We start from the raw sequence: 12,645 nt of genomic DNA, 5'->3' as shown, positions 1-12,645 counted from the left end.
TCACAGAAAGCCGAAGCTGACGTGAACAGCAGCACAGATTTGGGTTCTTGATACAAGCTGAGTCTTGCTTTCTACAAGTTACTCTCAAACACCTTCTCATGAATTTCTTAATTATGCTGGCGTGAAAGGTCCTTTCCTTTCGCAAGAAATTGGACTTTAGCAGCATCTGACTCCTGACGGCAATACACGGGGGTGCATCTGAAGCAGTACTGAACCACACTGGTGCTGGAGTTGTACTAGATTTTTTTTTTTGTTTTTGGTATTAGATTTGACAGTAAAAGCAGACTTGAGACTGTGAAGTCTGTCCTTGTAAGTGCTCTGCAAAGAAGAGGAGATTCTCATCTCTGGTCTAGTGCTTCCCCAGCGGTTAATCTCCCCAACTGCACAGAACTATTACACTGCACTAGCCTTGTTAACAGGGAGCTATGTTGAGACAGACTTCCTTAGAATACTTCATTCTCCACCCTTGCTATCAGTGCCTTACAGAGCAAGGAAGATCTATAGATAGACAGAGCTTAATTTATCCCTCTGAAACGTCCCTTGCATTTCTCTTGAGATATTTTGCCTTGATTTATTCTTAGTAAACAACCCCACTGTTCCATTGGCTATTCTGTACTCCAACCCCGCCCCCATGAATCTATTCCGACAATTGGAACTGGACTGAGCGCCCAGAGACGCCTCCCATGGAGGTGGGTGAGAAAACGCAGCGTTCCGCCACCCGTCATCTTATCAATACATGCCCAAGGCTAATAATGGCATCAGATGGTCTGCTCAGTTATTCAGTCTCTGAACTACGGCTGACTGGTCACCCAATGCTAAGGTATGGGACTGAGTCTGATTCGCTGAAATTCAAGTTCATACAGAGACAGAAGGCTGGGGAAAGCTTTATTGGATTCCAGGTTAACCAGACTGAAGCTGGTTACACGACAGCAGAGATGATGGCAAAGGGACGTTACCAGCATGCATAACTTGCTGAGAAGAGCCAAGGCTGTGTTCAAAGAGACTGCTGCCTGGATTCAAGCTAGGGTACACACCACAGAAGCCTGATACCATTAAAAGGATTGGCAGCCATCTTGACAGGCCTCCTTTTCCATTCCCCACATGGTTCTCAAAGGAATCAAAACTTTATCAGATACTAAGGAACAGGTTTTAATTGCAAAAATGTCCCATTTCCTTAACTCTATCCCCTGTATAGGTGAGATCTCCCTGTATGGCAAATTACCCAACCCACTAGTGTGCATTCTTGTTTTGAAGACAGCCCTAGAGTGAATGGAATCTAGAAAGACCTCAGTACACAAAACATGCATCAATCATTTATAATATTAAATCCCAGCAGGCTCAATGAAAGGAGAAACACACAAGGCGTTAAGAGAAATCACTGCAGTGGTGAAAGCGATCCTCTCTTCAGAATAACGATGAGGGAATCGCATAACATGCTGTCCTTGCATTCCATAGACCTCAAACACCCCAAAAAGAGAAAATCTGTTTTATACTGTACGAAAAATGAGTCAGTAAATGTAGCGTCACAAACTGAGTCCTTGACCACTACGACTGTTGGTTTTTACATGCTCCTCATCCACGCTATGGGCTGAAAAGAGAAACAGCCCTGAACCCGAGTGAACTGCAGTAACAAAGGAGCTCTGGTGTTTAGGCTGTCACTGCCTGGTTAAATTACTAGTCAAACCCACCTTGACCTTTTGTGTTTAATTTATTTAATTTCAAAGAGGTGCACACTAAAAAGTGTTAAGATTCACTGGCTGGGATTCCTCAGTCTGTACAAGTTCCTTCGATCGCCTGGAATACACAAGGCTTTATATATAGAAGCACTGAAATACCAGATAAAACAAGAAGCCTAATGCCAAATCACTCCAAGAAAAAAAAAAAAGTGTAGAAAATAAAAAAATGCAGCACTACTTGGGGGAGGGAAAGACTGCACAAGGAGGAACACACAGAGATGGAAGGCAAGCTACTGTAGATCTTTGCAAGTTGCTTCTCTGGGCTCAGGGAATGGAGTTCAAAAGATCCTTGAGGAAGCTGTCAGGGTCGTTGATTTCTGATAATAGTCCTGAAAAAATAGCACAGATAAGTTAGTCAGGAGCTGCCTGGCCTTCTGAATCACCAGGCATCTTTTGCCATCAGGACACCTAGCGCTGGATTCAGAAGGCAGGCAAGCTACAACTCCTCACAGACCAGCCACTCCGAATACTGTTTTAAAGCAAATATATGCCAGGCTGAGATCTGTGAACAGCAGACCCATGTCAATCAAGTTGGCTAACAGACTCACAAGGCCTGAAGAGAGCAGTCAGTGCCAACCCCTAATGTAGACAAGCAAAGCTGCTATTTGCACCAGTGCAGTTTACCAGGGCAAATGGCAGCGTACAGCGGTTTATCCTTCCTATACAAAAGGTTTGCACTGGTGCAGCTACACCAATGACTGGGGCTGATGGCTAAACTGGGGATTTCAGTCATGGCCTCATTTTAGGTGCAACAAGTTCAGTCTGGTGCTTAACTTCACAACCTACCTACAGAAGTGATGTACAAATGCCAGGAAATATTGGCACTACACATACATTTAGAAGCTGATGCAGAAGAGTGGGGGAGCATCGGTAGCACAGATAGTGCAGTCAAAAAGTTATTTGAGGATAGTGGCATCTTCTGCTAAGAGGCTGGATGATGAGTAATAATGACTGCTAACTAGTAAGGACAGGAGTTGGGCAGGATAAAATGCTTAAGAGTAGCTCCCCAGTAGGTGAGTTTCTCTGGTTTCCTGGAGATATGGATCCTGTGGAAGCGGTACCCTATCAAATACTTACAGACTTATAAAAACTAGGGAGAATCCTACAAAATATAAACCAACTTAAACAGCAGCAAGATGCCCTTGTTAATACGGAAGGGTAAGACCTAGAATAGAATAGGTGTCCAAAGCTGCTGCCTTGTGGAAGACCACTCTATGTTAAACAATTCCACTCCTATGGCTTGTTTTACATTTCGTTTGTTCCTTATGTTTAAATGAATACAGGAACATTGTTGCTTAGAAGTTCATCTGTTCCTGTTAATTCCTCCGCAATCCTCTTTTGAACTTGGAATCATCTGCTGTAGTAATTGTGTCATATTACAAACTCAGCTGTGGAAGCCGCAGCAGCATATATATCCTACAACATTCTTCATTGGCGGATCTCAAAGCCCTTTACAAAGACAAGTCTCATTTATCTCCATTTTGCAGATGGGGAAATGGCAGAAGGTTAATTTTTAGGAAACACGTGTATTTCACCCACACATCCCTACAGAGGTGAATGCAGATTGCAGAGAGAAACAGAAGACTCTCCAAAAAGAATGCTTTTCCAAGTGACCTAGGAGGCACCAGGTGCTCTAAGGTCCTGTCATCCCCCCCACCTCCCTCACACACATTTCTATAAGCAAGTTACATAAATTACATATTTCCAGTCATGAGTTACACAAAAACAACCTTTAAAAGGTAAAGTTAATACTGACCAGCCACATCCAAAAATTCAGAAAAGGTTTCAACTGGCATAAACTCCTCCTGGAAAGTTTTCAGGGCCTTGTCTGCAGCTTCATGTATTGGCATATCATTGTGTCGGATAAATTCAGCCAGAGAGTAGGACCAGCCTCCCTCTGTGTTACTGGTAGGCACCTTCTACAAGGAGGAGAAAAGGGACAAGTCAGTTTGTTTTAGCCTGTAGAATAATAAACCCGTTAGAAAACGGACAGACAAGGTGGGTGTGGGAACATCTTTTATTGGACCAACTTCTGATGGTGAACGAGACAAGCTTTCGAGTTCTACAGAGCTCAGATTCAGGTCTGGGAAAGGTACTCAGAATGTCACAGCTAAATACATGGTCAAACAGTGCTGTGAGTTCAATAACCTGATGCCTCATGTTAAAAATGTTAGTTCATTCTGAAGCCTTGCCTTTGGGCTGAGATTTCCGGTCTCCTGTAAACATGCCACACAGGAAAGGCGCCTAATTCTCAGATTTTCTATTCTTCTTGTATAGAGTTTTAAAAAGCACCCGAGAGTTTTCCTTCTCCACCTCACCCTATTTAAAGGTCTGCTTTCTTTGGGGAGAGAGCTATATGTTAACTGGGCTTTGCTTTTACACTTTCCAAAAGAAGAGTGCGTCTTATCAATCCCTCTCTATCCCTTCTGTGCAGGGTCAGACACCCCAAGCAGTGTCCAAGGCCAGGACTTCCTTCCCACCCCAGCAACTAAGGCTATTCCAACCATTTGCTCTAGTGCAGAATTGGAAACAATGCCTGAACAGAAGACAGAAAAACAGGAAGAGAAACAGGGGGTGAGGTGGGGGGGAGGGAGGGGGAGAGAGAGAGAGAGAGAGAAGGGCTGTAAATCATAAGGCTTTACTCCTTCAGTTGGACAACAGCTGGGGAGAGGGGTGATCACAGATGGACAGACTTTGTACCACCCCTCCTGTTCCCATGAGCAAGCAGAGTCTGGAATTTAGAAGGGATTTAAAGCCCGGCCTACCCTTCAAAGGAACAGAGCAGACTGATTTTAACAGCACCCATAAAAACAAAACAAAAAACAAAACAAAAAAACCCAAACAAACCAACAACCTTGATTCCAGACAGACCTTACCTTGAACATGTTGTAAATGAGATCTACTAGGGCCCAGAAGAGAAGGCCAGAGCGATATGCTGAATACTCCTTCACTGCTTTATCTGTCAGTCTTGGAAGAAAATGAAATCAAGCTCTGAGTTAATCACTTTACTCTGCTTTGTAACTCATTTGATGAATAGCATGAATGCTGTAACAGCCAAAAGCCTATCAATAATACAGATGGGAAATGGTTTTGTGAATAAGCACTGTTCTGTGCTTTAGCATGTGGAACAAACATTTGCATTACCATGCCGGTCTAGGCTTAGACCTCTGTGCACTGTGATTCATGGCACTTGTAAATTGCTTTACAAGCTGTAACTAAACTCTGAGGTGGGGATGCCAACAACACTCCCTTTTACAGAAGTGGAAAATGGGCACGAGGGAGAAACACTCCCCCAAAGCCACAGAGCAAGTCAGTGGCAGAGCTGGAAAAAGAATGACTCAATCTCCAGTTCAATGCTTATTCTCCTCAACCATGCTGCCCCTCTTATTCAGTGGTTCTGAAACAATGAATAAATTATGGTACTTGTGCTTGAACCTTATCAGCAGGCAGTCTACATCCTTTACATAGATAAAGAGCCTGACACTCAGCTGTAGTTTTGACTGGAATATTTGCCACCTTTTAAAAACTCATAAACAAGTCTTTTTAAGAGCAGCATATTAACACCAGAGGGGCTTGACCCTGGTCAGTTTTAAGCCAGTTAAAATGACACTTAACTTGAAACTTGTAATTAAATATAATACATTGAAAACAATTACAGTGCTAGAGCTGCGCCTGAGTCCCCCACCAAGTTTTGGAGTTTTGACAGTCTCCTGTCACTTGTGAAAGATTCAGACATGTTAAGAACACATGGAGTGACTAACCATACAGAGGGAAAGAGGGAGAGGGACTATATATAAAGTGCTGTCAAATGACCACAGAAAAAAATGTCTAGTTACATAGTCTGGCAGGTATTCCAGGTACTTTTAGAAAATCATTCAGACAAGTGAGAGTTGAACTGAGTCCTTCAAAGACACTGAACATTTAGAATAAGACTTTGACTGATGGATAGACATCTGGAAGCCTGTGGAGGTGGCCAAATCCAGGGTTCAAGCTGAATCCATACTGTGTCTGTTTAGCTGTCTCAGAAAGGGACACATTCCATGCAAAGATGTACTCAGTAATAAAGTGTTGCTGAAAAACTCCAGTGAAATATTTCCATTTCTGTCAGATTACATCACACTCCCTGGCCCCCCAAAGGAGAAAAACCCACCAGTGACTGTGGGAATTTCCATCTCTGGTCAGACTCTGACTATCTAGTATTGTCCCAAGAGTCCTCCTAAACTTGTTTTCAACACTCCAGTAACTGGAGAAGTGCTATATACCGTTAAGAGGGGGGAAAAGACAGGGATCGTCTTAGCTAAGAGGAAAAATTAAGCTAATCACCAATAGCCCCTGGCAAGGTGGGATGTATTGCCAACACTCCTAATGGATTTGGAATTTTCTTGCATAATTTGTATAGGTACATCTGCCTTATTTCATCACATACTGATCCCGTTTGCCACTTTAAAGTTTAGAGACATCTCCCTCCCCGTACTGTACAGATTTACAAACAGTTCATCTGCCACTGCTGTGGATCAGCAAGAGACAAAAGGGCATCCTCAGATTACGTACACAGTCCACCAAAGGTATAGGTCTTGCTTCATACACTGAGATTGTTTTATAAGCCACGTGTGTGTGTCAAAGAGACGTTCCCTCTCCTTATAACATGTGCTTTGTAGGTGGGAGCCTGCTTGTGCGGCTAGACTCAATTATTTAAAGAAAAACCAATTAGTAAAGGTGGCTAAATTTCTACGGGAAGAAGAGCAACTTAGAGTGAGGCTAATTCTGGATTCCCAAATAGTGTTGAGACAGAATTTCTTTTTATTTAAATGGTTTTGATATAATTGGACTCTGTTCCTTTAATTGAAAACTAAAAGGCCCTTGTGGGTTAAGTCTATGTAGCTGCCATCTGGAATGGCTACTCAACACAATAGCTGCTATATTTGCATTAACGTAAGCTGGTTCAGGCTCATCAGCTACGCATGGATTTCCAGCTGCAAGTTAGACATTAGCAGTTTGGAAGCCTCACTTCTCTCATGAATATTTTACAAAAGGTTAAAGTCAGGAGCACGGAAAAAAATCCAAAAGATCCCGCCACTACCACCCCTCCAAATTTCACACAGATCCACACTGCGAATCATGTGTTTATAGGGTTTTTCTTGCTAAAACTCTTGGTTCAGTAATAACCTAACACACGAGGCCCACTAGTCGAATCTTTTCCTGGCATTGGACTAAAGGCTAAAATTTTCTAAAGTGCCTCACTGTCTGTACTGATTCTTTTAGCATTATCAGCAACCTCTGAGCCTCAATCAGGGGTGTCAATAGGAGATGCACGTGCTCATCACCTCTGAGGATCAGGTCCTTTGGTACCATTGACAATTAAGTTGTGACCCTTGTAGTTCCTGGATGGGAATGGGTTAGAGCGGTTCCTAATTTTTCTCTGGCTGGACATGGACGATATTGTTGGGCAATGGCTTAAGGGACTTGCGAACGCTCTCATGTGGGATATGGTGGGTTTCTGGTTTTGCCCTCACTATACGCGACAGTGAGACACAATGGGATGCATTCCATCAGCCCCAGAGAGCGATCCCAGTTGGCTTTCCCTGTATGTGACTGACACGTCATCAGAACAAAGTGATGCTGAGCAGCTGGAGGAAACACCCAGCCAGAGGAGGTGGCACAGGTGATATTTGCTCTTACTTGAGTGGGTGGTGCATGTACCTTTGTTACTAAGAATTGCAATCAAGGGACCCTACTCGATCCTCAGTTGCTTCTAGATGCACAAACAGCAGCAGTAGCAAAGTGCTTTTCTCCCCATCTTCACTTGGAAAGGAGACTGCATCCTGGCCCCTTACACATGCCATTGTCCCCTCCAGATTAGATTGTTCAATTGTGCTCTGTATGGTGTTATTCTTAAAAAGGACCCAGGAACTTCAGCTAGTGCAGAATGCAGCAGACGGCTTATTGTGCTTTGTCCTACACACGGAGCACGTACACTCTGCTCCAGAAACGGCACTGGCTTCCAGTTAGGTTTAGCATAAAATGTAAGGTGCTGGTTTTAACTTAAAAATCATATTAGTGCATTAAAGGCCACCATATCTCCATGTTCCATCCCAACAGCTAAGGTCAGCTAGGACCCTCAAGCAAAAAGTCCCTAGGTTTGTCTATCTGAGGGGTTGAGTGTAATCAGTTGAATACTCTGAAATTCTCTCCCAAACAAAGGGGAAGAAAGAGCTCTTGAATAAGCCTTGCCCTGAATGCTATCCTGTCATTGAGGCTTTTCGGCAGGGTAGATGGATGTAGAATTCTTGCTATTCCCATTTCAAGATGCTTGTATTGTATATAGTCTCAGAAATATTTGACAGGTGCACTAAATACACTGGAAAAAGGAAAAAAAAAAAAAACAAGTTACTTTCTCCGGGGGTTTTCAGCAGCATTAAACCAATGAGACACCCATATCAACTCACTGCAGGACTTTGCTTTTTCTAGACTCTTTTGTAGACTGGGTGAAAGCCTGCAGCTTTCACACAGTCTTAGTTGTAAGGTAGCTGTGCTGAAGGCAGCCTGCCAGAGAATGTCTCCTACAGTAAGGCTGTGTCTACACTGCCACTTTCAGCACTAAAATTTTAGTTGTTCAAGGGTGTGGAACCCCCCCGAGAGACAAAAGTTTTAGCGCTGAAAAGCGCCAGTATAGACCGTGCTTTATTGCCAGGAGCCGCGCTCCCGTCGATAAAGCTACCACCGCTCGCTCAGGGTGTTTTTGTTTTAAATCGCCAGGAAAGCTCTCCCCCGGCGATAACGCGTGTCTACACTGCCCGTGTCACAGCACTGCCGCGGCTGCGCTGTAACGTGGGCAGTGTAGACATACTCTTAACCTACTTTTCAAGAACTCCAGAGCAGAAGTGGTGGAAATGGATAGTGGGCATGAATCAAGGGCAGGTTTAGCATGAACAACAGAAACAAAGAAATCAATACTGTGGACTAATGTCTAGTCTAGAAGACCACTTCAATGCTATTCAAATGACTCAAACACATTCTTTAGCGGTCTGCTGGGTTGTGTGCTGCTGCACCTAAATGACTTTTACCAGGCATGTGATTATGGGACAGATTACTGGAAGAATGACTGATCAGTCATCTTAATGGACATTTCCCAAAATAGAATCATTTTATTCTTAATTATGAATTATTATTTAGAATGACACCTTTGGAAATTGCAATCTGAATTCCCTCGGCCCCCCTTCTTGGAAACAAACAGTTTTTCGTCCACCAAGCAGGGGCAGTCGTTTGTTGCTCAAATGCTTGCTTGCTAATATTGTGGGCGGGGGGGGGGGGAGAGAAGAGGGGGAGTTGTTAAAGGAAGCCTAATTTGCTTTTGTGGTGTGGTTTCAGGAGAGAAGTTAGAAGGCTCAAAAACTGATCTAAACTTGTCAGGATCACTTGAATGCTTCACTGACCTGATCTTTCATGTTCTGGTTATAGTTATCTATAGGTTTGGACCATGTCAGTTAAGTGAGCTACAGCTGACAGTTTCTTAAATTGCAGTTCAACAAGTTAAACTGAACGGCTTCCTTTAAGAGAGAAGGAAATAGAAGATGAGTCCTTGGAGTTTAAACCTTCTTTTAATTCCTTCACACAGCCTTCTTAGCAGATTTTTTCTGATAAATCAGCCAAGTGTTACCACCTCAGCACCCAACACCACCCACTAATTAGCCAGCACCATTGCATAAAGCAACAATGCTGTCTCATTGATTGTAACTTCCCAGTTCTCATCTACTTGATTCTCCTCTCAATGAGATCATCCTAGAAATAGATACATTCTTTGGGATTGAATATGTAAAGCAGGTTATACTATTGAAAGCAATCTCCCTGGGAAAAATCTGTGTGCACTAATCTAACCTATTGGTCCCAGGACCAATTCTGACCATAGGGAAGACAGCAGAAGAAACTCCATGTGCATAAATGCATCATAACGAGTGCATATAATTATATATGTGCCTGCCTCCATCCACACAGATTTAAATGCAAACATATATAGAAAAGGTTCATCTTGACTATCCCAAAAAATAAATATTCCTTTGTTTAGCACCAGACTAGAGCTGTCAAACAATTAAAAAAATTAATCACAATTAATCATAGTAAAAAAAAGATAAACAAAAAGTCGAAGCATGAAAGGGCATACCAATGTTTAGCATATCTGGCCCGTAAATACCTTGCAACGCCAGCTACAGTGCCTGTTCTCACTTTCAGGTGACATAGTAAAAATAAGTAGTGAGCAGCAGTATCTCCCGTAAATGTAAACAAACTTGTTTGTCTTCGCGATTGGCTGAACAAGAAGTAGGACTGAGTGGACTTGTAGGTTCTAAAGTTTTACATTGTTTTGTTTTTAAGTGCAGTTATGAGAAAAATAAATACATAAATAAATCAATCTACGTTTAAACTGCACTTTCATGATAAAGAGTTTCCACTACAGTGCTTGTATGAGGTGAATTGAAAAATACCATTTCTTTTGTTTATCGTTTTTATAGTGCAAATATTGGTAATAAAAAATATCAAGTGAGCACTGCACACTTTGTATTCTGTGTTGCAGATACTGAAATCAATATATTTGAAAATATAGAAAACATCCAAAAATATTTATACATTTATATTGGCATTCTATTACTGTTTAAAAGTGTGGCTAAAACGGCAATTAATTTTTTTAATCAAGTTAATTTGTTTTGAGTTAATCGCTTGAGTTAACTGTGACTAATTGACAGCCCTACACCAGACATGTTGCTATGCAGCTCAAACAACTAGGACGGTAACACCAGTAAGTTCACTGGGCAGCTTCTGAGTGAATGGAAGGGTGGAAAAGCGGTGAGGATTACTGACCTGCTGGCTCCCCCTGGTGACACCACACGTGCATGTGCAATAACCAGCAGCCTCCTGAGGATCTCGACCCGCATGGCTTTCCACTTCTCTGGGGGCAAGATGTGTAGTGCCAGAACTGTGTAGTAATGGGGCCCATCCACCTCAAAGGCACTCTCCACCCATTTCTCCTTGGGATGCTCCATAAAACTCTGGAGGTTCTTTTCCTCTCTGGAAGTTGCTCGGGTTCTGGAATACAAGGGAAGAGTGAACAACTAGCCCAGGCAGCGTGCTCTGTTATGTGCAACCCAGTACTCTATAAAGCACTTTGAGATGTGTGTGTATGAGAAGCACTACACAACCAACCAACATTTTATTTCCTAACTGGAGTCCCTTTCCCCCCAAATGTCTCCTTTGTCTCAGATTTTCCAAACACACACTTAGTGGTTGCAGACTAGCTTTTTCCTCCAGCAGTACAAAGCAGCAGAAAGGTTCCCAAGGCAACCCATCTCTCTCTCCACTAGAGGGCAATGTTTATTAAAAAATCCCTTCCCTTTTGGGGGTATGGGGGAAGAATCAGATGCCAGCCACTTCAGCCAGAAGAGCTAAACTAACCAATCCCACAGGCAGCACTTAACCCCATTTAACCATAGATTTTTCCATGGCTAGATCTTTGTATCAGTTTGTGCTATTTATCCCTCCCTATAGTAATCAAGGGTAAGATATAGGCCAACATGAGAAACAAAGATACACTTTATGAACACTCCTTTGTATTCCACTCTCATGAGGGAATCAAAAACATAACTATATCACAGCCTACAGCTGTACAGACAACCTGAGCTAAGAGATTCGTGGGCCCTGTACCCAGTGATCATAAAATGCCACAACCCAATGCACTGACTCGATGAGAATGAGGCTGCCTGCTAGGTATTACCCAGCATTTTGAAATTAATAACAAACCCCTATAATCAAATGAGTGATAAATCAGTATCCCTAGCAGATCTGAATTGTCTGTAGGTTGTCAATGGTATGTGAATTTCTCATTGGCTGCATTGCATAGCTGATCTTAGTTGGTCAGCAACTGCAGGACTGTTAAACGCTGCTTTTAAAAGAATCATTTCAGCAGGCTGTATAACACATTCGTATACAAACTCATACAGCAGGGCTCTCAAATGCTGCCGAGCAGAGCTAGAAGATTACATAATTAGCTCAATTTGTCTTCCCACAAGGGAATTGGAGGGAAAAAAAACACTGGAGTGTGGAGAAAAAGATATTAAAAGCAATACACAAAGTGTGTCACTGCCCAAGTGTTGACTGCTCCAGCTATAGACAGGCTGTGGTTCCACTGCATTTGATTTGGAGTGACTGGAATAAAGGGCTTAGATTCTAAGATGCCTTATCCAATTAATATTATCTCCTTTGCTCTTTGCTACTGAAATAGGACAACTATGGACCTTACTTTTGTGCACCATTACCTCAAGCCCATTTGTTTAGAAACACTTTAGATGCTGGCTCTCTACATGTGTGTGCAGTTAGACATACTGACAGCTCAAACGGGGCTTGGAATTTAACTTTTGTAAAAATAAGCTTTTATATAAACTAAAATCAATAGAAATGTTTCTATTTTGTTTTTAAATTCCAATGGAGCAGACCATGTAGACATATAAACATTTCACTAAAGTATCAGCAACTCAAACCACAGTGCTAGTGTTTGAGAACTTGGAAGCAAAACAGACTAGTTTATTATCCAAGATCAGAGGTAAAAAGAAGGGAAGTTGTGAAAAATTTAAGTAGATTTACATTTTTCACAAACACAGGTGAGGGAATCGCTGGGGGGGTTTTCATCAAAAATATGACAACTTGACAATATCCTTTTAATCTCTAATAAACTGAAAACCCTTTAACTCTGTCCAACGTAGAGATAATTATTGCACACAGAATGGAATTTGCTTTTGTTAAATCAGTCTCCAAATTACATGATCACAAGCTGTTGTGTTTTCTGTGAAACACAGCTGTAACAACCCGCCATAAGGATTTAATTAATTTCCTTTTAAACCTTTGATGTGGTTTCCAACCTTTCCCA

General features: G+C 42.2%; 1 protein-coding gene across 4 annotated transcripts in view; it reads right to left on the bottom strand.

Annotated features, from left to right (window-relative positions):
• Window positions 1-253: 253 nt before the first annotated feature.
• UBR4 (ubiquitin protein ligase E3 component n-recognin 4) overlaps window positions 254-12,645 on the bottom strand; it is a 115,581-nt gene continuing 103,189 nt past the window's right edge. For all 4 annotated transcript variants that reach the window (XM_026660057.1, XM_026660054.1, XM_026660056.1 and 1 more), the window contains 4 exons: window positions 10,587-10,811; window positions 4,613-4,703; window positions 3,493-3,655; window positions 254-2,065 (listed from right to left, as the gene is read on the bottom strand). In XM_026660057.1, the coding sequence (XP_026515842.1) occupies window positions 2,001-2,065; window positions 3,493-3,655; window positions 4,613-4,703; window positions 10,587-10,811 (544 nt within the window). In that variant the 3' untranslated portion in view covers window positions 254-2,000. The remainder of the gene's footprint in view (window positions 2,066-3,492; window positions 3,656-4,612; window positions 4,704-10,586; window positions 10,812-12,645) is intronic.

This window comes from Terrapene carolina, unplaced genomic scaffold (genome assembly GCF_002925995.2).
Source record: "Terrapene carolina triunguis isolate 2854851 unplaced genomic scaffold, T_m_triunguis-2.0 Scaffold714, whole genome shotgun sequence".
NCBI lineage: Eukaryota > Metazoa > Chordata > Testudines > Emydidae > Terrapene > Terrapene triunguis.
Note: the sequence above shows the minus strand (reverse complement) of the source record. Positions and strands in the feature narration are given on the sequence as shown.